General features: G+C 37.4%; 4 protein-coding genes, 1 non-coding gene and 2 pseudogenes across 7 annotated transcripts; 3 read left to right on the forward strand and 4 right to left on the reverse strand.

Moving 5' to 3' along the window:
• Positions 1 to 2,322: 2,322 nt before the first annotated feature.
• On the reverse strand, positions 2,323 to 4,636 carry LOC104762699 (pentatricopeptide repeat-containing protein At5g65570 pseudogene; annotated as a pseudogene). The gene has a single exon (XR_015589100.1). The product of XR_015589100.1 is annotated as a pentatricopeptide repeat-containing protein At5g65570 pseudogene (transcript).
• Positions 4,637 to 4,858: 222 nt separating this feature from the next.
• Positions 4,859 to 7,926, forward strand: LOC147923172 (pentatricopeptide repeat-containing protein At5g65560 pseudogene; annotated as a pseudogene). The gene has a single exon (XR_015589099.1). The product of XR_015589099.1 is annotated as a pentatricopeptide repeat-containing protein At5g65560 pseudogene (transcript).
• Positions 7,927 to 8,706: 780 nt separating this feature from the next.
• On the reverse strand, positions 8,707 to 11,767 carry LOC109124513 (uncharacterized). The gene is made up of 6 exons (XM_010486042.3): positions 11,071 to 11,767; positions 10,872 to 10,978; positions 9,941 to 10,707; positions 9,636 to 9,768; positions 9,158 to 9,498; positions 8,707 to 9,071 (listed from the first exon to the last, which is right to left on the reverse strand). The coding sequence occupies exons 1-6, from the start codon at positions 11,393 to 11,395 to the stop codon at positions 8,951 to 8,953; spliced, it is 1,794 nt and encodes a 597-aa protein (XP_010484344.1). The 5' UTR covers positions 11,396 to 11,767; the 3' UTR covers positions 8,707 to 8,950.
• TRNAR-CCU (transfer RNA arginine (anticodon CCU)) lies at positions 11,554 to 11,626 on the reverse strand. Its single transcript has one exon. It is a non-coding gene; the product is annotated as a tRNA-Arg (tRNA).
• A 1,742-nt stretch (positions 11,768 to 13,509) lies between the features above and the next one.
• On the forward strand, positions 13,510 to 16,264 carry LOC104762702 (receptor-like cytosolic serine/threonine-protein kinase RBK1). The gene is made up of 8 exons (XM_010486043.3): positions 13,510 to 14,170; positions 14,285 to 14,725; positions 14,853 to 15,110; positions 15,196 to 15,350; positions 15,427 to 15,506; positions 15,607 to 15,745; positions 15,835 to 15,984; positions 16,077 to 16,264. Exons 1-8 carry the CDS (start codon positions 14,158 to 14,160, stop codon positions 16,230 to 16,232), a joined length of 1,392 nt encoding a protein of 463 aa, XP_010484345.1. The 5' UTR covers positions 13,510 to 14,157; the 3' UTR covers positions 16,233 to 16,264.
• Positions 16,265 to 16,398: 134 nt separating this feature from the next.
• LOC104762704 (uncharacterized) lies at positions 16,399 to 17,433 on the forward strand. Its single transcript, XM_010486046.3, has one exon. The coding sequence runs from the start codon at positions 16,595 to 16,597 to the stop codon at positions 17,216 to 17,218; it is 624 nt and encodes a 207-aa protein (XP_010484348.1). The 5' UTR covers positions 16,399 to 16,594; the 3' UTR covers positions 17,219 to 17,433.
• On the reverse strand, positions 17,392 to 22,321 carry LOC104762703 (AP2-like ethylene-responsive transcription factor AIL7). The gene is made up of 8 exons (XM_087499088.1): positions 22,088 to 22,321; positions 21,823 to 21,986; positions 20,846 to 21,434; positions 20,386 to 20,471; positions 18,584 to 18,672; positions 18,412 to 18,485; positions 18,196 to 18,323; positions 17,392 to 18,094 (listed from the first exon to the last, which is right to left on the reverse strand). Exons 2-8 carry the CDS (start codon positions 21,959 to 21,961, stop codon positions 17,712 to 17,714), a joined length of 1,488 nt encoding a protein of 495 aa, XP_087355214.1. The 5' UTR covers positions 21,962 to 21,986; positions 22,088 to 22,321; the 3' UTR covers positions 17,392 to 17,711.
• Between the last annotated feature and the right edge of the window lie 4,400 nt (positions 22,322 to 26,721).

Consider the following 26,721-nt stretch of genomic DNA (forward strand, 5'->3'; position numbering starts at 1 on the left):
AGAATAATTCACCATCCACATCATGTGTCATATACCCAAGTGAAAAATAAATTAAAACTCTCTGTATTATTCGTTAAAAACATCGATATTTGTGCCGTAAATAAAAATATAGATTGATGTTACATTAAAAATGTGTCAGTGAAGTGTTGTCTAATTAATATGTAGAAGCATATAGGATCTTAGGCGACACTGAACTATGTCGAGTCTCTGTGAAACATAGAGATCAGGCCTTCGCCTTCTTTTGCAGTCTCTCGTTAGCCTCATCCTTAGCTTCTCTCTAGAATATAAATACATCTGAACACGCATATATACGTATATGTTTGTTTGTGTAGTAGGTATAGGTACTATATATATATATATATGTACATCTCTTATCACTGATCTCTATAGAGCAAGGCCTGCAAGAACTAAAGCATAAGTAGGCATGTGAGAACAGACTAATTGAACTTAGTTGTTTCAACTATTGCGCTAAGCTGTCAAAAGTATTCACAACTTTGGATTTTCTTAAACACTATTTAGATGCAAATTAAAAATTGTAGAATGATAATGAGTCGTCTGGTTTAAAATTTTAACCTTTGATTTGATATTTTGGGGGTCTTTTTTTTTGGTTTTTGTGTTGATAATGGGGTCTACAAGTTGAACTTTGGACTATAAACGAGAAAAACACACATCTCTTAGTTCACTTTTGTCATTTTGTGAGTTCTAGAAGAATATTAATTTGTACACTAATAATCTACTATAAAGTTTCTACTTTACTTGTTTCATCTGTTTATTTAGCCATGCATGCGACTATGTAATTAATCTTTTGCCTTTACCGTTTAATGGTACAAAAGTTAGAAAGCTAAAATACAAATATATATATATATATATATATATATATATATATATATATTTAGAGGACTATGTTTATTTCAATTTTTGTTTTTCTGCAGTTCTGCTGAAGACTGAAGAGTGATCTATATATCTATATAAGAATTACTTTTTAGGTTCCGAACACTTTCTTTTTACAAAGTTTCGATCTCTTAAAAGCCAATGTTGGCACTTTTGCATACTACAACATCCTTTAAAGCTTTTTAAGACTCGCCAATTGTAGGTTTGCTTTATACGATATTTCATCCTAAGAACATTTATCTTTAGGATATCTTGATTTTTTTGTTTTCTTCTCTTTGACACATCTTTTTAATTATCCTTAAAAGGTAATATAAAAAGATCAAGAATTAACCTTTTCTTGCTTTTGGTCGACGGACGACCGTGAGCATAAACAAGATAAATAAAAGGCTAAAGTTTTATATCATTGAGCTCATATATGACTTTAAAAAGTGTAATATATATGATAAAACAAAACAGATAATAATAATAGAAATATTTTGATGATGATTTGATTTAATGAAACGGATAGATGGCGAAGGAGCATGATGAATGTGAATACAAGTGATGTAACTGCCTTTTGTTACCATACAATATGATTAGATTTAATATGTCGTCGTTATTTCACGGCTTTGCCACAACAATCTAAAATCAATGGTGAGGAAGCTCACGATTTACGACTCGTGATTGAAGGAGATAGTATAGTTTTATATTTTGTTATTTTACCAATGTATTCATCACCTCTATATTATTATTTCATCATCTACGTTGAGATGGTTAAATATAAAGATATGCCCTAGTTAAATCTTAAATGCAACATTTCAGGTTTTAATATACAAAATGCAACATCTATATATATATATATATATATACTGTAGTCTGTATATGCATGTATCATGTATGTGAAGTTTTGAACTAACGTGGGGGAGTAGTAAATCAGTCCACTTGGCAAGATAGGAAAAAAAAGTGGGAAAGGGTTAGATTGTGTTATTTCAAACGAGTAAACAAAACGGAAGAATATATAGATAACACCAAAGCCTTACAACTTTTTTGCTTTTCTTTAGAATCAAGTTTTTGTACATTTGGCCGTCGAACCGAACACCAATACAAAATTTGTCATGGCCTTATCACACAATAACGTCTTCTTCTTGGTCATGATGAAAAAAGAAAAGACGAAAACTTCCAACAGAAAACGAGTTACATGTTTACTATCACATCATTGCCTTTTTCTTCTTAGTAACCGATATTATATAGTAATTTTATTTGGCGTTCTGTACGTACAGGCAACACAAAAACTCCAAAAAGTTAGCTTCAAATTTTATATATCATTTTATTTAAAATTCGACTTTGGTTCCAATTTTCAATTTCTTAAAAAGTAGTATAACTCAATAAGTTATATAACATCTGACTTATCATTATTTTAAACTATGACCTTTTTTGCCATTTGATCATATATTACGATTTCAACATTTTTTACTGATTATATTCTGCTTTTGTCAAAGTATAACAATATTGTCATTTCATCTACAAGACAACTAATAATAATACAAAATGTTGGGCTTATATTTGTTTCCCAATTCAAATGAACTGTGGGCTTAGGCCGTATACAAACCCGTACTTTTTACCAATAATCTCCACACGAACAAGACCCATCTCTGAAATGATGAAACCTCTTTGAATCTCTACAAATAATTTCTCTGTTAATAACTCTTGATACGATCTTGATCCAACTGTGACAATCAACACAAACTCTAAGGTTCTTTAGAATCCTTATATTTCCACCAACGTTTCTCAAAACTGCAAAGGCTATGGCCAGTTTCTCGCTATGTTGATGCAAAGATCTCTCTTTTGCAGTCTCCTCCACGTCTTGATACACACAGCTCTTGTCTTCAACATACCCCAAATCTTTAGCCTTCCTGATTAGCTCTTCAAGAGTTTCAAGAATCTTCTCCGAGTTTGGATGCAAAAACAAATCTCCAGCCATGAATGTATGCGTCTCTCTATCGACTTCAACCCAACTCATCGCTGGATTCTTCTTCAGCCTCATCTCCTTCATCTCACTCTTCATCTCAATCACTCTGCTCCACTTCCCCGTGGATGCATATAGATTTGACATTAGAATGAGAGTTCCTTCATCTCCAGGTGCTATCTCAAGGATCTTTCTGGTTATCAGTTCTGCCATTTCTACCTTTCTATGAATCTTACAGGCGCTAAGCAACGTCCTCCACAGAACCAAGTCAGGGTTTATCACCTCCTTTATTAGCATTTCAGCCTCCTCTAATCTCCCTGCCTGTCCTAGCATATCTACCATACAAGCATAATGATCATTCGTCAACATGATCTTATCTTTTCTGAAGGAGTCGAAAAATGCACAACCTTCCTCAACTAATCCAGCGTTATTACAAGCCAAGAGTACGCTCAAGACTGTTACATCATTCGGTCGCATTCCAAGGTTTATCATTCTCTCAAACAACTCAAGTGCTTCGTGTCCAAAACCGTTCTGTGCATAACTATAGATCATTGTGTTCAAAGATATAACATCAACTTCAATCAAGGTATCAAAAACCAACCTTGCCATGTCTGAGTATCCACATTTCCCATATAAATCAATGAGCCCTGATCCGGCATACTTATCTCTATCAAAACCATATTTACTCACTATACCATGAACTTGTCTGCCTTCTTCAAACATTGCGAGATTCGAACACCCCCTGAGAGCACTTGACAATGTAAAAGAGTTAGGCTTCACTGAATCACGAATCATATTTCTAAATTCGATAAGGGCCATTTCTTCTCTACCGTTTTGGACAAGCCCCGATATAAGAGACGTCCAAGTCACCTGATTTGGGTACTCAATACACTTGAAAACCCGCAAGGAATGATCAACTAAACTGCACCTCAAGTACATTCTAAGAAGGGAAGTCTGTGAAGCAAGAGGAGACTCATAACCAGACTTGATCATAAGTCCATGAATAACCATGCCATTACCTAAATCCTTCAAGTTTCCACAAGATATCAATACACTAGCGTAAGTATACTCCACCAACATACTTTGAAATGCCTTCACAGCTTCAGCATCCTCACCCTTCTGCGAGTAACCAACGGTCAAAGCTGTGATCAAAACCACGTCTTTCTCCTCCACACGGTCCAATACTAACTTCGCCTCCCTCGTTTTACCAAACTTTACATACATATCCACAAGGGCACTTCCAACGAACACGTTTGAGACTTCCAAACCTAGAATCACTGCAAGTCCATGACTTCTCCGGGCTTCTTTTTCAAGACCCAAATCTGAAAAGGCTTTGAAAACACTAGACAACGTGTACTCATCTGGCAAAACATTATTCGTGATCATCAATCTATACAATTCAACAGATTCCTTGCTTCTTCTGTGCTTAATGAAATAAGCAATAAGAGAGTTCCATGTTACAATATGTCTCTCACGCATTTCATCGAACACCTGACGTGCGTAACCGATCTCGCCACACTTTAAACTCGCGTCGACGAGTTTGCTGCCTGATAGTTCGACGGGAAACCCAGATTTGAGCATCTGGGTTTGGATTTTCTTGAGCCCTGATATCGATCTTTCGTCTATGCATTGTCTGAGAAGCGGAGAGAAAGTGTGCGTCGTTGTCAAGGACGAGTCACATGCGACGCAGAGAAGCCTAAGCTGACTATGGCTAGAAGATTCCGGCGAACAGCTTTTGGTGGCAAAGGAGCTGAAAAATCTAGAAAAGGCGATTAATCCGCCGTTATAATCTCTTCTCATCACCGGCGGCGTATTTTTCCTCCGATCATCGCCTCAGTCTGTAGCTCATATCAGCCCATTAAAGCTCATCAAGGCCCATAAAGGTTTGAACTTGAACATATATTAGCCCATTTAGGGCCCATAAGATAAACCCTCCCCAATTCTGGGAAATGTCCTCCTCCTTTCCTCACCCTCTCTGTGTTTTCATCATCGGAGAGATCCACAACGCCACGCGGGTCATCGATGATCCGAATAATACAACCACGGCGCGACGGGGGCTTGACTAGTTCGATCTCCGCCGTCAAAATCCTGATGATGAGATTCTCGCCTGATGTTAGAATTTCTTCTCTTTTCACTCGCCGGCGGTTCTGCTCCGTGTCTCCGCTAATTCGCACACTTCCGGCGGAAGAATCTGATCCGACGAGTGTTCCGCACCGTCTACTCTCAATTCTCTCTAAACCCAACTGGCATAAATCTCCGTCCTTGAAATCAATGGTTCCTGCGATTAGCCCTTCTCACGTCTCCTCACTGTTCTCGCTCGATCTGGATCCCAAAACAGCTCTTAGTTTTTCTCACTGGATCTCACAGAATCCGAGATACAAGCACAGTGTATATTCCTATGCATCTCTTCTTACTCTTCTCATCAACAACGGATACGAGGGTGTTGTGTTTAAGATCAGGTTATGGATGATAAAGAGCTGTGATTCAGTAGGAGACGCTTTGTTTGTTTTGGATTTGTGTAGGAAGATGAATAAAGACGAAAGATTTGAGCTTAAGTATAAGCTTACTGTTGGGTGTTACAACACATTGTTGAATTCGTTAGCTAGATTTGGATTGGTAGATGAAATGAAGCAGGTTTATATGGAAATGTTGGAGGATAAGGTTTATCCCAACATTTACACATATAATAAAATGGTTAATGGGTATTGCAAGCTTGGGAATGTGGTAGAGGCGAATCAGTATGTGAGTAAGATAGTTGAGGCTGGGTTGGATCCTGATTTTTTCACATATACCTCTTTGATTATGGGTTATTGTCAAAGGAAGGATTTGGATTCTGCTTTTAAGGTTTTTGAGGAGATGCCTTTGAAGGGTTGCAGTAGAAATGTGGTTGCTTACACTCACCTTGTACATGGTCTTTGTGTAGCGAGGAGGGTTGATGAAGCTATGGATTTGTTTGTGAAAATGAAGGATGACGACTGTTATCCAACAGTTCGTACTTATACAGTGCTTATAAAGGCTTTGTGTGGATCAGAGCGGAAGTCTGAAGCTCTTAAGTTGGTTAAGGAAATGGAAGAGAAAGGCATTAAGCCGAATATTCACACGTACACGGTGCTAATTGATAGTTTATGCAGTCAGTGTAAGCTCGAGAAAGCAAGAGAGTTGTTAGGTCAGATGCTAGAGAAAGGGTTGATGCCAAATGTAATCACTTACAATGCATTGATTAATGGGTATTGTAAGCGGGGGATGATTGAAGATGCGCTAGGTGTTGTGGAGTTGATGGAATCACGTAACCTCAGTCCGAATACACGCACATACAATGAATTGATAAAGGGGTATTGTAAAAAGAATGTTCACAAAGCAATGGGAGTGCTTAATAAAATGCTGGAGCGCAAAGTACTTCCAGATGTGGTCACTTACAATTCACTAATCGATGGACAGTGTAGATCTGGTAATTTTGATACTGCATATAGGTTACTTAGTGTGATGAATGATAGAGGACTAGTTCCAGACCAGTGGACATATACTAGTATGATAGATTCTTTGTGTAAAAGCAAAAGAGTGGAAGAAGCTCGAGACCTGTTTGATTCTCTCGAGCAGAAAGGTGTAAACCCAAATGTGGTGATGTACACTGCATTGATTGATGGATACTGCAAGGCGGGTAAAGTAGACGAAGCTCATCTTATGCTTGAGACAATGTTGAGTAAGAATTGCTTGCCAAATTCGTTGACTTTTAACGCCCTGATTCATGGGTTATGTACCGATGGGAAATTGAAAGAAGCGACGTTGTTGGAGGAAAAAATGGTGAAGATTGGTCTACAGCCTACAGTTAGCACAGATACAATATTGATTCATAAATTTCTAAAGGACGGGGATTTTGACCACGCTTATAGACGTTTTCAGCAGATGTTGTCCTCTGGAACAAAGCCCGATGCACATACTTACACAACATTTATTCAAACCTATTGTAGAGAAGGGAGACTGCAAGACGCTGAGGGTATGATGACAAAGATGAAGGAAGATGGTGTTTTCCCGGATCTGTTCACTTATTCCTCTCTGCTTAAAGGTTATGGAGATCTAGGACAGACAAACTCTGCATTTGATGTCCTCAAGCGCATGCGTGATACTGGTTGTGAGCCTTCTCAACATACATTTTTGTCTCTGATCAAACATATGTTAGAGATGAAATATGGAAAGGAGATTGGCAGTGAACCAGGACTCCGTGTGATGTCGAACATGGTGGAGTTTGAGATTATTGTTGAGCTTCTTGAGAAAATGGTTGAGCACGGTGTAACCCCCAACGCCAAATCCTATGAAAACTTGATATTAGGGATCTGTGAGATTGGGAATCTCAGAGTTGCGGAAAAGGTGTTTGATCATATGCAACAAAACGAAGGAATATCTCCTAGTGAGTTGGTATTCAATGCGCTTCTTAGCTGTTGCTGCAAGCTGGAGAAGTATAACGAAGCAGCAAAGGTTGTAGATGATATGATTTGTGTTGGTCACTTACCGCAACTAGAGTCTTGCAAAATCTTGATATGTGGGCTGTATAAAGAAGGAGAGAAAGAGAGAGGGGCTTCGGTTTTCCAGAGTTTGCTTCAATGTGGTTATTATGACTATGAATTAGCGTGGAAGATCATCATTGATGGGGTGGGGATGCAGGGACTTGTAGAGGCGTTTTATGAACTATTCAACGTTATGGAGAAAAACGGCTGCAAGCCCATCAACCAAAGTGAAACCTCACCCGACAAGGATTGTAGTTACCGCTGCGGCACTTGTGATACTATAATCAGGGAAGGCGAAAGTACGTATAGCTCCCAAAACAATTAAACATCTCAAGAGGTGGAGAGAGTATTACGTACTAGTTAAGTTTGTATTCATCTTTTGGTTTTATCTCTTTTGTTTAACTTGAAAGCCTCAATCACCATTCACACAAAATTATGCATGTCATCAGTTATGAGCTGTGTGTTTGGTTGAGTGTAATTATTAATGGAAGAATATACAAAACAGTAGGTGCTACCTGAGCTATGAGAGGGCGATCATGTTGTTGTTGATCCAAGCTATACTCATTGCAATCTACTGTATGTCCCAAATTCAGTATTCTCATCTTATGGTTAGATTTGTTAACTTATTGGGATGGGCCTGGCGGATATCAATTAGGCCCTCACTGCGGCTTTAATAATACACACAGCCCCCTAGCAAAGAAAGACTGAAATAAGCTTTTTTTAAGATATCTTGGACGGATATATCCAAAACCGAATCTAAAACCCAAATAGACCCGGAACCGAATCAAATACCGGCCATGCATGAAACTTTGTTTATTAGGGTTACAACTTGGGCTAGGCCATGCGGATATCAATTAGGCCCAGTTGTCGCAATCACTCTAGTACTAGTGTATTTCTTTTGATCTTAAATCCTATAACCCGAATTACAACTGAGGTCAGAGGATGTTGTAATTCTTTCGGTTTTCCTTTGATAGAAGCTACAGTTAATCATGCTTAATGTTGATTGTTAATCTAGTGCTCTTGAGAGTGTGAGTCTAGCAACTAGTATAAGTGCTTGTGTGACGTGTTGTAAGAGATTATCCTTGAGATCCAATAACAAAATGTAGTTCATAAGTTTTTTTTTTCTCCAAGTTACTGAATTGTTTTGATGTTTATGAAAGAGACACGAAACAGAGAGTGAAACAGAGAACTAGAGAATGAGATGTAAACTGACCTCAAAGAGTGGAAGAGGTCAGTAAGTCAACATAATTAAGACTAGTTGTTGGCTTGTTGCGGAAGAAGGAAACATCTATAGAAACAATGCTACATCTCAGCAAAAGAAAATTTTCGTGAACAAGAGATTGCAAGATCAGCGATGTGTATTAAGAGTTGAAAAATAAAAGCAAATAATTTAATAACAAACGTTACTGTTCTTCATACAATAATCGAAAACTAGGTGATTCCAAAAGATGCCAACCTATAAATCCGATTCTCCCTTTTTCAGAAGATCATAATACAACTTAGATGACATATCAGATAAATACATTGACCCAAAAAGTTAAACTAACAGGGCTTTGTGTACACGTGAAACACAAATTACCTTGGTCAGGGTAGTTGGTCACTGTACAAAATGTTATTTGGTAGGTGGAGATCTCAGCTTATCATCTGACTCATGCTTAAGAGAAGAATCCCCTCCCATTAGTTGTTCGAATCCTTCTACCTTAACGGGTTGAGCCCTGACCGTTCCTGGTGTACTGCAATTAGAATGGAGACATAACTTTTAAGACCCGGCCAGTAGGTGTAGAACAATGTGATTTTTGAGGTTTGAGAGGGTACTTACGGTGTCTGCATTTGTGGAATCTGCATTGAAGCCAATTGCCTGAATTGGTTATAGCCAGGCTGTTGTTGCATATTCGACATGGCAGCAATCTGTTGCTGTCTGAGTTGCTGCTGTATCTGTTGCTGGTGTCTTGGGTTCATAGGGTTGAAGGCATTTCCATCTACTGCCATTTCAGAAGGATTCTCTAGCTTTACCTGAACCAGCGGCCGATCCTTTTCCATATCCATGTTGGGTCGTGGTGATGTAACTTGACGCCTACGCAGTCTCTCTAGCTGTTGCTGCTGCTGAAACGTTGGGGAATTAACCATTTGCTGCATCTGTGGATGCATTTGCCTCTGGATCTGCAATAACATCATAACAAGAACTCAGTTAAGTTAAGCGAAAAAAAGTAACCCTTTAAATAAATGATCTCTTCATGCACAAAATTCAAACCAATTATGATGCCACAACAAGTCGTGCATTTATTTTATGTACGTACTTGTTGCGGTAACCGGAGAGAAGCTTGTTGCTGCAGATGTAACTGTTGCTGCAGTACTTGTGCTTGTTTCTGATTTGGAGGAGGATGGCTCTTAGTACTATCTCTAACAAGCTCTGCTAAACTCCCAAGATTACTGAAAAACAGCGTAAAACTTAATCACATGAACCGATGAACAAAACTATAAATGTTAGTTTTATTACTAACATGTGTCTATGAAAGGGAAAACATATATTAATCTTCATTAAGAAAAAGATTAATCTTCATAAATCACTTGAATTAGGCAAAACCACTCAAAAGAAACTCACCTATATCCCGTCGTATTAAGGAACATCTTAATCAACTGCATCGCTGAGCACTCCTTTTTGTAACTATCAGTAAGAAGCTTCAAAATACTGCCTAATTTAGAGATATGTCGGCTAACCAACTGAGAGAAGACATCAATCGGAACCTCGGTTGCACCTTCGAATCCCATTGTTAGAAGCATGCGTGCAACAACTTTCTGTGACACCAGAGCCGCTTGATCATCACTAAAACCCAATTTGTCAGCTTTTTTACGGCGCAAAACTCCTCTTTCTTCCATCCTATGGTACTCAGGCATCATCCCAAGCCTCTCGATCATGACATGACTCCTGGTAGTAACTTGCGGTAACGTATCAAGTACCCCATAGAAGTCTGTTTTTAAGTTGCCTTGTGCTCTGGTAACCGGCGAAAGGGCAGACTCGGGTACACAGTTCATTCTAAACATTGTCTCTGGAAGAAAAAGTATATCATCTTCTGAAGTATCGAAGCCAGAACTTGGATGTGTACTAGATCTACTCATATGACCTAAACTTCGATCTTCTAAAAAAGGTGCACGCTTTCTCTTATGACTATCCACAACTCTAAGGTAAGTAGACATCCCTTCAGGTGTGCGTTTATCAGATTCTTGCCCTCCAACTGACATCCCATACTTAAAACCATACCTTGAAATAAACTGAGTGTACCATGTGTCCGGTAGCTCCTCGAACCTGGATCTTTGAGAAAGATTACTGTAATCAGACTCACTACCTCTCGCACTTGACTTGGATAGACTCTGAAAATTATAATCACATAGAAATTATGAACACATGTACTGAAAGATAAACAAACAAACATATGAAACCACTAACTCCAAAATCCCTAAATTGAAGATTAGGCGCTATATCAGTGAGAGTGAACAATAGATACAATTTGCTCAAAGATCCACAAAGTTTTCACCTTGGTTAAGCTCGGATTGTGGCGAATCCCTCCGTCTCGGTGAAACCCACCTTCGAGAGAAGCGTTCTCCAACGTGTAGTACACATCATCTCCGTGAAGCTGTAAATCTGAAATTGAAACAAATAAAGAACCCCCGACGGTTTCAACACACCTGAAATTGCCATTAAAAACAAAGCTCCAAAGAAGGAAACAAACATACAATTAGGATTGAGCTTGGACACGGCGACAGAAGAAACATCGGAAACGGAAGCAGAGGAAGATGACGCGGCGGTGGTATTGGATCGGAGGAAAAGTGAGACGGTGGCTTTATCGAATAAGAGAGCACGAACGCGGAGCTGGAGCTGAATCTGAGACCTAGGCTTGGACTCATCAACGCGCATAAAAGCTTCCCAGTTAGAAGGAGAAGAAAGGTGATAGTGAAAGGAGGAATAGATAGAATCGCCGAGCCATGTCCGCCACACGCCGGAAACTTCAAGTCTTCTCGCTAGATCGAAGCCACGACCGTCGTCGCCGAGCAGTGCCATTGTCAGTTGTCTCTTTAATTTTTCTGTCCAAGTTTCTTGACAAGAAAATCTGTTTTGTGTACTGATAATGGGCTTAGTAGGCCTTAAAGGCCCATGGAATTTGCCCAGTCAAAACAAAATTAATATAGTGAATATAAATTATTAAAAAAAAAACTAAACGCGCCAGTAAGGGGTCGAACCTTCGGCCTTCTGCTTAGGAAACAGACGCTCTATCCACTGAGCTACAGGCGCTAATTGTGAATGCCATACGTACACGTTATTCTTAGCCAAAATCATGCAAGAAATTAATACTAGGAGTCGTCGATGAAGATAACATATGAATATGATAATCTTTTTATTTTATTAGTTAGTTACTCTTTGGATCGATGATTTGTATGATCTGACAACAACATCTTGGTTATAAAATAACATTGTTGTTGATATTTTGCAATTGGTGATGACGATAACTATTTTCCATGTAGAGACGTATACACTTCTGTCACATCCACTATCTATGTGGTTCGGTTAGATTTTAAATATGACTTTTTTTTTTGGCAAACAGATTTTAAATATGACATGTTTGGCTTTGCATTTCACTAAAAAGTAGTAGCAGTACTAGTATTCTCTAACTCGTTGGATTAAGTGAATGCCTCTTAAATTAACAATTAATTCAGATTAAACGTATAAAAGCTTGCGCAGTTACACGTGTCAATTCTGTATTCGAGACCATTGCGATAAACGCATGTCACTTTGATTTGTACTATTTGTTTTAGACCAATAAAAAAAAACCAAAACAAAAAGTCAACTAAAAAACCTAACTGAATTTCGGATTGAACAAGAGAGAGAGTGTGTGTTTACGACTGTTTAAGTGAGAATGAAATCGGTTAGACTGACTTCTCCGACAGAGCATTACATTGGTGAGTTTGGTGGCCATTTTGATTTGGACTTTGGGGCCCAATTGAGAGAGAGAGAGAGAGAGAGATTAGAGTTGGATACTCAAATTAGTTAAAAGGGTTTAGTTCACCCACTATGCAAGAAACCTCTTCTCACACTAGTATACTATAACCTTTTTCATTGAATTTACCAATTAAGTAACTAATCACTTTTCTAAAAAATTGTATTACGTTAAGAGTTTGCATTTCACCAAAGACTACAAAAATATTACTTTTTGAGCAACAACTTCACTTAAGTTGTTATTTTTTATTTGTGCTTGTCTAGATAATATTACAACAAATGATATACACGTAAATGCAAATCCCTTTTTGTCAACCCACAAACAAAACTGTACCGGCATTAAGATAATCGAAGTTGAGACTTCAGGTAAAGAATCACCAAATCTAGTAAATGTTTATTTTTAAAAACCATTTATTCTTTTAACTTACATGTAAAACTAAAACTAAAAGTATAATCTAACGGATGATCGCGCAAAGACAGTCGCATAAAATTTGTATGTTACGAGAATTGGTAATATATCCCATGCATATCGTTCTTGTAATCAATTTTATAATCATGATCGTATCACGTAAGCTATAAATCAAAAAACTATTTTTTTATTTCACGTAATTCTCAAGTTATGAATGAGAGTTTTTGACGCTGTGGGTCCAAATAATAAACTATGTCGCGGCCTGAAGTGGATCGGATAAAAGGTTCATGATGACTCGTGAAGATCGTGTCGCGAACGAAAACAATCTCATAAATGTAGTCTTGTCTTACTTAAGTTATAAAATTATAAACGTGTTAGTTTTGATAATTTACGAGTGTATATTATACTATTAAGAAAAGAAGATGTCAATAACACTGGCTTCGTTTAGCTAGTGTGGTGAAGCTACTTTGCCATATGTTTCCTTTTCTCGTTACGATGGCGCCACGATAACCGTTAAACAAGATACGGCATAACCTTACCTCGAAAATTTCACATTCTACGGCATTTCATAAATAAGTTTTTTTTTTGTGTGGGTTGGTTTACTTACATTAATGAAGAAATTTGCTGAACCTGCAGGACCAAATAAAAGCAAGTTGTCAGTATTTTCACATGGCTAATATTTAATGACAAATTGAGTGAAAATGTTTTTTGTAAATTCGAACAATAAATACAAATAATCTTATTAGAACCAACTTTTAAAAGCAAAGAGGATGTCTTGTCCTATCATTCACAAGTGTAAATTACGGAAATGCCATTGACTAAGGTTTGGATATTTCAACCGTCGGCGTGTCTGTTCGTTGGAAGGCGTTTGTTACGGCATCGTATCACCTTTTCATATTCTTCTTCAAAAAATTTAATATTTTTTTCCAATTTTTAAAAAGCAAAAGAGACGAGAAGAGAAGGGAACTTGACTTGCATGGTGGAAGTTGTATAAATATAGCAGAGACTCTCTGCCAGAGAGAGAGAGAGAGAGAGATTCCAATCCATTACCACCCAGTCATCAAAATCTCTAGTCTTCTTTCTTTCTTTTTCCTCTTCTTTTTGCTTTCTAAGAATAACCATTTCTAAAGATAATCATAATCTTTTAACGAGACAGACAACAATAGCAATAAAAAAAAAAAAAAAAAAAAAAAAGAGAAACCTGAGTTTTACTGTTTGTCCGGATTCTCTCCGGCTCTGTGCTTTCCCTCCTTCTCCCTCTCGGAGATGTTGTTACTCTGTTTCCCTGTTTTCTGTTCTTTTTGTTTTTTGGGAGATTTTTTTACGAAGCTTTGAGTTTTTTCTTTTTTCTTTCTTTTTTAAAAAGTTTATTCAAAGCTTCTAACAAAGAATCCCAAAAGACCAATTTTTTCTCCAAGCTATGGCGGTTGAAGGTATGGCTTAAATTAGCTTCTTTTCTTTTTTTTTTCTTTCTGTTATTGTTTTCTATTGTGCGTTTGAAATTTTAGAAACCAAAAAAAAAAAAACGTCATTTTGATTCGTTGCAGAGATGGAGAAGAAGATCAGAGGAAGCCATAAGACAGAGGAGCTAAAACAGAGTATCGAAGATCCATCTCCAAGATGCGTGCTTGAAATCCCGGTTATGAGCTCTGATTCCGATAACAGCAGTAGCAGCAGCAGCAGTTGTAGCTCGTGTTCTCCTGATAAATCAACGTCTCCGTTATCGACGACTCCTACGAACGTTTCGTCGTTTCATCAATGGAACAAAATGATCGATTCCATCAAGAAGAAATCGATAAGGAGATTCTCAGTCATTCCTCTCCTCGCTAGCTACGAGCTGACCCGTAAGAACATGCGTCGGAAACAGCATAAGCTGATTCCTTCTTCGGAAAACGAATTCGATTGTGGTCAAATCCTCTTCGCTAAACCTTCGTGGCGTAATTTCACCTTCGACGAGCTCGTTGCCGCCACCGACAATTTTAATCCCGGTAAATGTTCAAATCTTGAAAAAGACCATACTACCCTCATTATTTCAATTGTGGAACATGAAAAGATGAAACTTTTGCCCTCCCCCTGGTGAAACAGAGTCTTATATGATTTTGTTGTTGTTGGTAGAGAACATGATTGGGAAAGGAGGGCATGCGGAGGTATACAGAGGTGTTTTACCCGACGGAGAGACCGTAGCGATCAAGAAGCTGACGAGAAACGCTAAGGAAGTAGAAGAAAGAGCCAGTGATTTCTTATCGGAGCTTGGGATAATAGCACACGTTAACCATCCAAACGCAGCTAAGCTTCGTGGTTTCAGCAGCGATCGCGGTTTGCATTTTGTGCTTGAGTACTCTCCTCATGGCAGTCTCGCTTCTCTACTCTTTGGTATAAAAAAGAAAACCTTTTTGTGGTTGGTATTATTAGACCGTTGCTGTTGTTGTGGTGGTGATGTGTTTGGAACTTTTTGTAGGATCTGAGGGGTGTTTGGATTGGAAGAAACGGTATAAAGTGGCTTTGGGTATAGCTGATGGTTTGAGTTATCTTCATAATGACTGCCCTCGTCGGATTATTCACCGTGATATCAAAGCTTCTAACATTTTGCTCAGTCAAGATTACGAAGCTCAGGTATTTTGATTGATTGATTCAACAAAGAGCAATCAACTTTTTTTTGTGTGTGTGTACTGAGAATTCGATATTACAGATTTCGGATTTTGGACTAGCTAAGTGGCTTCCAGAGAATTGGTCTCATCACATTGTTTTCCCAATCGAAGGCACATTCGGGTCAGAGTTAGACTTACAATCCCCATAGCTACAATTCTCTGCTTTTTTTTTTCCGATGTTTGAATTCAAAACCTGGTTGGTTCATTGTTTTTTCATACAGATATCTAGCTCCAGAGTACTTTATGCACGGGATTGTCGATGAGAAGACAGATGTGTTTGCGTTTGGTGTATTGCTTTTAGAGATCATAACTGGTCGTCGAGCTGTTGATACAGCTAGCAGGCAAAGCTTAGTTATGTGGGTAATGATCTGCCTATCCCATTCTCTTTGTTTGCATCTTCCATCTTTTGAATCAAACAGTTAAAAACAGCATGAATGCTTTTGATATAGGCAAAACCTCTTTTAGAGAAGAAGAGCGTGGAAGAAATAGTTGATCCTCAGCTAGGAAATGACTTTGATGAGACCGAGATGAAACGAGTGATGCAAACAGCTTCGAAGTGCATACACCATGTATCCACCATGCGTCCTGACATGAACCGGGTATGTTCCAAAAACACACAAAACCAGTGTTAGGTAGGTTCTAATAGTCACAACTTGGGATGATGATGAATTGTTGAGGTTTTGGGATGCAGTTGGTGCAGCTGTTGCGTGGAGATGACAGGTTAGCTGAGCTGCAACAAAAAACAGGCGGAGCAAGAACAGTGAGTCTCGACGAGTGCGACTTAGATCACACCTCTTCCTCTTACCTTAATGATCTCACTCGGCATAGACAACTCTTGATGGAGTAAGTAATCAATCTGATGAAATCAAATACACAAAAGGAAAATCCTCTATCCAACAGAGACGAAACAATAACAAAGTGTTTTTTTTTTCTTTTTATCATGCCTATGATTTTGCTTCATCTTCTCCAAAAGTTGTATGTATAATTTGGCTTTTGTCTTAAAACTTGTGGTTGTCTCTCTGTTTCTCTCTCTTGTAAAAGAGCTTTTAGTAAAACTTTACAATATTCAGATGATAAATGTGTTTTAAAGAAAGAAAAAAAGAATTAGTGGAAATAAAGTGAGCATATATATTCACTGGTTTAGACTTTAATCATCTTCTGAGATTCATTCAACAAAGCAAAAATAAAAAAAGAAGAAGGAAGACAAAAATGGCTACAGAAACAATCATACAAGGAGCAATTTTGGCACTGACCTTCATTACCTTCTGGGCGATTAAGTATCTCTCTCAACGAGGCCTAACCAAATTCCGAAACAAACACCGAGCCACACTCCAAACCCAGCGTCAGCTCATCCAAGCCTCACGTCTCCTCGCTCGAGCCCGAACCACACCTAAGAAATCCCAATCTCAATCTCTCGCCAAGACGGCGCTCAGTGAAGCCGACGATGTGATCTCGATTTCACCAGACGATGCGGCCGGTCACATCGTCCGTGCCTTAGCTCTAGATCTGCTAGGTCACCACACCTCTGCTCTCAAGTCGTTCGATACGGCGCTGACTTATCCGCGCTTGAAGTCGCTTTCGGTGGGAGAACGCGCCGATGCGCTTGTTAAAAGAGCTGAGATGAAACTGGCTGTGAATCGGCGACGGAGGATTGACTCTGCGATTGAGGATCTGGAAGAGGCGGTGAGGCTCGCCGCCGGTACGGATACGGCGAGACTGTTCCGTCTACTGGGCGAGTGTTATGAGTTCAAGGGCTTGAATGAGAAGGCCCATTGGGCTTTTAATGAAGCTTTAAAAGTCCAACCAAGTTCAGCAACGGCTCGTGATGGATGAGAAAATAAAAAAGACCGAACTTAGATATATCTCTTTGAATTTTCTCCCTGCTACTTTTTGCTATTTTTCTTTCGCGCCTATAACTTTAGTAAAATGCTTTCATGACCCCTACAAGAGCTTCTCCCTTGTATTTAAAGAGTGTTCGTTCAATTGTGCTTTTAGAACTATGAAAATGTGAGAAAGATATTTCATAAATGGAAACGGAGTTACAGCGATAAGGCCGATTACATTACAAAAAACTAAGTATTAAAACCGATCATCCACCCCTAACAGAAGAACATTACTACAAAATTGACCCCCCCAAAAGTTTCTGCTTCTTCAACTTTTACCCCCTCTACTGCTGTCTTAGACTACAGTTACTGCTGTCTTAGACTACAGTTAAAAAGGGAACTTCAAAGATCCATCTATATAGCAAGAATCAAGAAGATAAACCTCGGGGTCCTCGGTTAGCTACGGTGAACAAAAAGTCTAAGCAAGAACGAACCATATGATATTAGTAGGACTGGTTTGGCCACAAGAAAAACTCAGCTTGGTTCATAGGAACTTGAACTGTGGAGTCAGAAACCAAAGGATAATGCTGAAAGAAGTTCTGGTGGTGATAAAGAACTGACGGGTCGAATGGAATACCACATGGGATTGAGTTAGGGTTAACATCAGAGGAAGAAGAGGACGGAAGCAGATCTTGTTGGAGGTTATGGTCAGATGAAGGGGGAGATTCAACAGCGACCTTGTGGCGTTTCGCAGCTCCTACGGGGAAAGAACATTTCATGACTGCTTCAACGTCATAGCGGTTCATCTCAAAGTTAGTTACTGCGTTGATTCCTCTGAACTTAATGGCTGCTATGTCATAAGCCTCCGCTGCTTCCTCCTCGGTTGCTATACACACACATATATATATATATATGTATATACAGATCAATGACTGGATTTTTCGGGGTAAAGAATAGGTTTTTGGTTTACTAATAATAACGTTTTACCAAAGGTTCCGAGGTAAAGATCTTTGTTGCCTGCGACACGGCCGATCCTTGCTTGCCAACGACCTTGTTGATGATGCCTTGTGACACCTCTATACATAGAAGCTCCTCTCGAAAAACCGCTACTTTTCCTGATTACATTTACATGAACCAAAAGTTCAGTGTAGAGATCAAGAACATATAGATGTATATATAACAACAATCATTGATTGGACTCACCTCCTAAGAGATGCAATGAACTCTTGCTTGGTCATGTGATTCATTTCCTCAAGTTCTTTTGAATAACTAGCTACCTAAAATTGATAGACCGATGACAAGGTAAGTAATGGGCAGCATACGAAAAATCAAAACAAAGTTAGCAAAACAGAGCAAAAAGGAAGAACATATAAACCGGGAAATTTGTAGTAGCAATATGACCCCAGTATTTTAAAGCTGCTAAGTCATAGGCTCTAGCTGCTTTATCTTCCTTGTCATATCCACCTTGAATCAATTCAAAATGGACATTACTTTCCAAACTCGATATATCAGTTCAAGAAATTTGTCAATAGAGTATTATCTTTCTTACCTAAGTACACTGTTGAGGCCGGCCGCGATGTATTCAAAAGTACATGCAAAACAAAGAAGGGCAATTGTCATAAATACCACTAAAATTGGTTTTTATTTCAAAAATATCACAATTTAGTTTTTTTTTCCAAAAATACTACTAATATGTAATTTTTTCCAAAAATACCATATAATTGAATTAAAGTTCTAATGCTAAAAATTAATACCTAAATTCTAAATACTAAACCCCAACCCTAAAAACTATACTCTAAAACTAAATGTGTCAACCAAAACCTAAAAGAAAAAAATTTATATCTTTAAAAATCAATTTTTGTGTTTTTGGTATTTTTAGAAAAAAAAAACTAAAATGTGGTATTTTTAGAAAAAAAAAATTTTAGTGATATTTAAAAGAATTTCTCAACAAAGAAAGACAGGTTTAGCCAACACATACTCATAACTTGTCATGTTCTTGAATCTACATATTTACTACTTATTACAAACAAAATCATGGTAAATATCATATTACCACAAAAATAAAATACAAGAAAAAAGGGAAGAAAGATTTGATTAGGGTCAAAGCTAGATTCCTACCTTGTTCACAACTTCACATCACACTTTGCTTTTGTGTGCGATGTGAACACAAGACACAAATCAATCTGACACATTATAGACATAGGAAACCCTACAATATCAATCTCTATCTAACCAGAAAGATTTCGTTGACCAAAAAAAAAAAAAAAAATCTAACCAGAAAGATTTAAAAAAAAAATCAATTCCAAACCCAAAAAGCCAAAAAAAAAAAAACATACGCATAGTGTCTAAATAGTTTCACATCACATGCCTGTAATATATGGTGTATGCAGTAAACTTAGGTCATACATATATCATATAATTGGAATAAAGGGGTCAAAAGTGGGTACAAAAATATGTCAATCAAGGAAACAGAGATTGCATCATACAAGGCATCAGCATTGGGTCCCCATAACAAGGTGAAATGAGAGAGATTTTCAAAGATAGCTCTAATAAAGACAAGGAACAAAAATGGCGGCACCCTTGTGAGTTGGGTTGTGATGGAAAAACTCAACCAAATATATATTTAATTTTTTACATATTCTATTCTATATTATTGCAAAGCCCTTTCTGTTTGAATTTTGGTTATTTCCTTGACATTATGCCCATAATACCAAAGTCTATCAATCATCATAAAGAGATGGACATATCAGTCACCTAAAAGAAAAAGCTTTTTAAGTAGTTTATATTTATTGAATCCTTTGCATGCATCTCTCTTTTCACTCTTTCTTTGACAAAAGCTTTGTACTGCTTCCAGAGCCTTTTGTTTCCCCCAACCATAAAAGTTTAAGGAAAAAATGTTTTCTCAACCCCAATAAAACTAGTTTTCATCAGAAGAACTAAAAAGACTCAAAAGAGACAATCAAAGAAAAAATAAAAAAAGTTTTGGCTTAGCCTAATCAAAAGTTAGATTGACACAGGTGAGATCGAGTTTATCATCTTGATTTGCTAATTGGTGCTTTTTGAAATGCCAACATCAATAATTCCATACTAATCAAGCAAATAAATCAAGAAATAGTTTCATATGTTTTTTTCACTTTTAAGAATAGAATATAGAATGAGAAGTATCCATTAATTTACTACCTTGACGTCCTTTTCTGGCTTGACCTTCCCTTCTACAGCTGTTATCCCATAGATGAGCTTCGTATCTCCCAGTCCATCTATGTCTGCATCAATCAAACATACTTACATATATAATTGAACTCAATTCAATAATACTTTCTTAAATCAAAATCATTTACCCACCCACAAAACAAAACTCTGAATATTGAACTGATCCTTGGCTACTCACTCCACATTGCATTTTACTTTACATTTCCCATGATAACAATTAAAAACTTAACTTGATCAGTCAATCTCCAACAAGACCCCCATTTATAAAACCCAAAATCTAAAAAGTTTCAATCTTTTTCCCCCACTCACAAGATAAATATCAAAACTTTGACTTAGATCTTCACATTGCAATTACATATAAAAAGATGAACTTGATTAGTAATTAATATGAAAATAGACTCATAATAAAATAAAATAAAAATATTACCGGGTGACTCCTCGATAAATCGAAGTTCTTTGTCCCAATGGTTCGACAACCTTCTTCTTCGAATCATCCGATGTTTCCTTTTTAGTAGAAGCTGAAGTCTTCTTGTTGCTCTGAGGTGGTTGATCTGATGTGTTGTTGTTAACCGCCAGAGACAAAGCTTCTCCGGTGGTTGCACCACCGTTGTTAAACCCTAGCTCCGCCGTGGTTGATGATGACTTCCCCGCCGCCTGAACAGAGAGACGAGTCGCAACGATGTTGGAGGCTGAGTCATCGACGACGATCTCTGAGCAGGAGTTCACCGTCTTGAAATCGTGTTGATGATGATGATCGGAGAAGAATCCTCCGGTAACGGTGTGGTGACGTAGATCGTAGAATCGAGTGAGGGGAGAAGAAGAAGAAGAAGAAGAGCCGTCTTGTGTCTCGGTCTGGTCATCGGAGTAACGGACGAAGGAATCGCCGAGAAAATCTTCGAGCTTTGGAATCTGAGTCTGAGAAAGGATTTGTGAATCGAAAAAAGTGGATAAGGTTGTTGAATCCGCCGCCATTGAAGATGCAGCAGCTTCTATCTCCTCAGCTTCTTCTTTGAATACTTTAAATCAAAACAAAACAAAACAAAAGTTAGCAACTTTTAACTATATAAACCAACAACACACGTACATGAAAAATTAACTAAGAAAAAGAGATTCTCATTTTCTACAAAGCTGATGGTTTTGCTTATGGAAAAGCAAAGATTAGGACTCAGGTCTCTTTTCTACAAAGCTTGTTCTGTTTTTTTTGTTTTTTCTTTCTTGGGGAAAAAGACAAATTCAGCAGCCGAGAAAAGGAGGAGAAAGGAGGCTATATGAGTTTAGCGACTCGCTTATATAGGGGATAAGTCGGTTAACAGAGAGCATAATAATATACGTCACTACTACTACTACTACTGGGTTTAAAGAACCAAAAGAAAAAGCAGAGTTTTGAAGTTTTTTTGTTTTTACCATAGAAGTTATCGATGAGATAAGGAGTTGAAGAAACGTCGTAAGGAGAAGGAGGAAAGTGAGAATGATCAGGTGATTTCAACATCTCCATTGGTGACAGAGAAAACGTTAACAAATTGGTCATTGGAGGAGGAGCCATCAACAAAGATTCAAAGTGAAATTATCTGCAGAAAAAAACAAAAAAAATATGATTAATGAAAGCAACTCCTTGACATACAAAAATAAAATTAAAAAGCCAATAGAAGTGAGAAAAAAAGTTAAAAACCTGAAAAAGAGCGTTACAGTCTCTCTACTTTAGCTTTAGCTTTGGAAGTGGTTCAGATTTTGCATTTTTGTACGAATGATTTGAGAAAACAGTACTACATAAGAGAGCTAAAGAGAAGACGAAGGAAGAAGATGTAGAGGCATATAAAAAGCTCTTTTTAAAGACTGATTTATTTTTCTAATAAAACAAAGAGAAACTTGCAGTGAGTTTTTTTGACTCAAAAGGAAAAAAGTTAGCCAAATTGCAGTTGGAGTCAAGGATATATAGAGAAGAATGTGAAGTTAAGAAAAAAAAAAGGAAAGGAGAAGATTTTCTTATAAAGAGTGAGTTTTTTTTTTTTTTTTTTTTTTTTTTTTTGTATTTGTAAAAGAAACTGATAAAATGCTACCAAGACACAAAAACATTTATTGTTGGATTAGTGATATTATTACGGTAAATCATAAGAGTTGGTAATCACATATCTGAATATTCTTTCATTTTTTTATGGTATGATGGAAGTTTTTACTAATTACGTAATAAATACTCTTTATGTCAGTGATAATGATAAAGATTGATGTTTATAAATTTTTACACATTTTAAAAAAACAATGAAAACTGAGTTTAAATATATTTTTTTCTTTGACTAAAGAAATATTATTTAATTTTAAACCAATAACAATTCAAAATTTTAAATATTTCAATGACTACTTCTTGAAGTTTATAAAACATCAATCTTTGTGGGACAAAAAAAATATCATAAAACATTAATTTGAAGAGACAGAGGGAGTATAAATTAATCTAGTTTCCTTTCCTAATAAAATATACACCACGTAGTCTTAGTCTACCCCCAAAGTTGTACATATGTAGTTATGTATGTGTTTATATATTGTAACTATAACCAAGTTTAAATTAGTAATTACCAAGGTCTTTTGTTTACATTTTCATTAGTTAAGTTGAAAATCTCTTATAAAATAATGTTTTTAGGTGAGTGGAGGTGGTTTTAGCACTGCGGAAGATAGATTTTGTCTGGAACAAAGGTCGCAGAATATCTGGGCCGAGTGACCAATGTAAGTAGTGTAAGTAACTTTGATTATTACAAAACCGTAGTAACTCTAGTTTTATTTTATTTTAGTAGTAAAATTAATTAATCGTAGTACAGTATATGGGTTCATAACTCCATTATCGTTTAATGTCGATGAACAAATTAGATAATTTACTATTTGATTATGTCCCACGTTTTCCCATTTGTCCTTCATGCAATAGAAAAACAAAAATTCCAGTCATTGAATGAGAAAAAAAAAAAAAAAAAAAAAAAGAAAGTTAAGAAAATGGAATGTGGCTGTGGACTGTGGTGGAGACAACCTTTCAGATGCTTCGGCGGGTTCACTCTGTCAAAAATCACAAATTTTAATTTCAAATAAGTGCAACAAAAAGGTTGGCCCAGCAATTAAGGCACGTGATGAAGGCTTGATGTCGTCTTGTTTAATTTGAGCAAATTGGTAATGCCTATACTATATTATTACTAGTGAAGCTTTTCTTCTTTATACCCAAGTTCATGGCTTAATGTTGCCAACTGTTCACAAAAACTCTCTTAACAGGATGGGCTTTTCAACAGGAGACATAATCCGAACCCACTGCATGCATTTTGATTTTTGAATCACCAAATTAAACAATATGCGTGACTTGCATATAATGTCAATATCTCATAATCATTCATCTGTTCGTTATATATAGATATTGGTTTCCTTAAGAGAGAGATATCTTCTTGGAGCTTTTATTGTTCCAAGCCAGCTAGCTAGTCATGATGCTCTCTCGACCGATGGGAACATATAAGCAGCCGCGCGCCTAGTCCCATCGTAATATTGTGTTTTGTTACCGTTGTGATTAGAATTAATATATACTTACTGTATATGATAAAAAAGAAAAGGAAATAACAACAAATATACATCTTAATTATAAATTTCCTTAGTAAATCTGACCGTTGTGAATTTGTAGATTTCCTTTTTTCTTTCGAACCCCTAAAAGGAAACAACAACAACTTTGTCTCTCTTAACGTTTCTTCTTCTCGTTCTTCCTTCCTTGAGAGAGAATGAAATCAAAACTCTGTTTTTTCCCTTCTTCTTCTTCATTCTTCAAAACCCTAAACCAAGAGTACGACGTACGATGATGTCGTGAAGTAGCTCTCGTAGTCTTCTCTGAATTCCGACGGATGATGATGATCGGAATTGTTCTTCTCCATCCAATCCAAACATCATTCAAGTATAAAAAGCCGATCGATGATCGGATCCAGATCGAACTCTGCTATGATCTCCATCCATCCATTCGAAGATCATAGAGAGATTCTTAGTAACTGCTAAGTCGTCGTCTTGATATATTGGATTGTCGAGGAGTGAAGAAGATCCGATGACGAAGACTTTATATCTATACGATCGATGGCGTTGTGGAAACTCGCTACAGAGAAAACACATCCATCTTGACGAGTTATCACCGAGTCACGTAATTTGCTCTGTTTTTTTCTAACGCCGTCTTCAGAGAAAAAAAAAAAAAGGTGCTGATTTGAATACAAACCCTAGGGCCTAGGGGGGATTTTGAATACAAACCTTTGGGGTTATTGTTCATATTATTTAGGTCGATCCTGAACATGTGCTAGTTTGATTTTGGTACTTGTTGTTTCTATGTACTTATGGCTGCTTCCATCGTCTAACGTTGATTTTGTTTTTGTGTACGTATCATGTATGTGTGTGCTGGGTTTATTGTCAATGCTGGAACCAACACCAAAAGGCTTGATGATGAAACCGAGAACCTTACTCTTCGTAAGTCTACCTCTCTAATCTTTTCCCTTACTAATGGATGCTGTGAATTGATGATTTCTCTAGTGCCTGAGTCATAATTTGATGTTTTTAATGTGTTGATGTGTATTTTGGATGCTAGAGCTTCATGTATTGATTTTTTATGCAAATTGTGAATATAGATGATGATCGGAGCGATCTCTGCCAATGCAATGCTATGGCCTATGCTTTCAGTTTCAGGATATGTCTCTCTCTTCTTTCTCTGTTGTTTTTTTTTTCCTTTAATTGTTATCTTACTCATTCTTTTGTGAGCAGTGAGTCTTTCTCTGTTAATTTTCATTTTTTTCCAGGTTGGGTGGGGTAGACAAAAAAGGTCGAGGTCGTCTTGAGCATTTACGTCACCCGTATGATTCCGGGCTATCTTCTCGGCTCTCTGAGGTACGCGAATTGGAAACACACCTTTATATCACAATTTGTAGGGTATACACTATTTTCTACATCTTTTTCAAAATTAAAAATAACGATTTTGATTTTTAAAACTAAATTTAGATGTTTTTAACTACTATTTTTACGATATTTTTTTTAAAAGAGTTATTCAATTTTTTTTTTTTTGGACAAACGTCTGTTTTCATTAATTCAAATTCAACCAATACAAGAGCAAGAGATATTAATCACATAGTTTAGAAGATTACAAAGAAAGGCTTTCCCCAAAGCCGTACACAAAGAAACATAAAACATCAAGTAATGATCCATGAGAGCTTTGAAGCAAGTACTTAAAGGTAGCTTGGGACATGTGAGATCATGGTTGCTTGAGTGATCATCCTCGAGGGACCCGAAGGACGACAAGATAGTCATAGTCTTAAGACACTTTGACTTTGAATGGAGTTTCGGAGTCAATTGCCTCACCTTCGTGAGGTGCAAATGCAAAAGCCATGCATTGACAGAGATTCAATAGGTAGCTGATAGGATGGTGGTGATGGTGCTGCAATTTGGTTGCATAACTTCGTCAGATGAGAACCTTAGTGTACCGGGCGAGAGACCACACTTTCTTGGGCTGAAGCGAGAGTTCTAGTTTTGGTTTATTTGTGGGCTTTTGGTTGTTTAATTATTTCCTTTTGTGTTCGTTAATTTACCGACATTAGCTTAGGGTTTTTATTTAGTTTATTGCACAAGTAGTATAAGTAGAGGATTTGGAGCTTGATTGTTCTTCGGTTTTTGATTAATAAAAGAGAATTACTTTTTCAAACTCTTGTTCGAATTCTCTGTTCAAACAAGAATTATCGACAAGCTACTAAAGGTTCTGCAGATCCTAAGTTTCTTGTCTTTTACGCTTCTAGCTACTACATTAGTTAGTATCAGACTCAGCAACGTTCTTTCACCATGCCTCCGAAAAAGATTCAACAACAAAACCGTGACGAGCAGACCTCTGCTTTCCGTGAGGTTTTCACTGAGTTTTCTCAGGATCTAAGGCAAATTATGCAAGATTCTGTTGCAAACACTGTGAGAGCTGTGCTTCAAGCTCAGGCTCAAGCACGACCGATACAACCTAATCGGAATGATCCGGTTTTTGATGCAGATTCTGAAGGGGATGATGACAATCCGTTCGCCAGGGGAAACCAGCAACATGGAAACCAGCAACGAGCATTAGGTGATGTTCTGGGAGGAGAAAATCACCGTTGGGAGTCGGGTTTTCGACTCGATCTTCCGGAGTTCTCGGGCAGCTTGAAACTAGAGGAGTTTCTTGACTGGCTAAGTGCGACGGAGGAGTAATAGACTTCAAAAGTGTCCCTGGTGACAAGCGTGTGCCTCTTGTGGCAACAAGGTTTAGAGGTAGAGCTTCGGCCAGGTGGCAACAACTCAAAGTCC

The sequence above is a fragment of the Camelina sativa genome, chromosome 18 (genome assembly GCF_030686135.1).
Source record: "Camelina sativa cultivar CO46 ecotype springtype chromosome 18, ASM3068613v1".
Classification (NCBI taxonomy): Eukaryota; Viridiplantae; Streptophyta; class Magnoliopsida; order Brassicales; family Brassicaceae; genus Camelina; species Camelina sativa.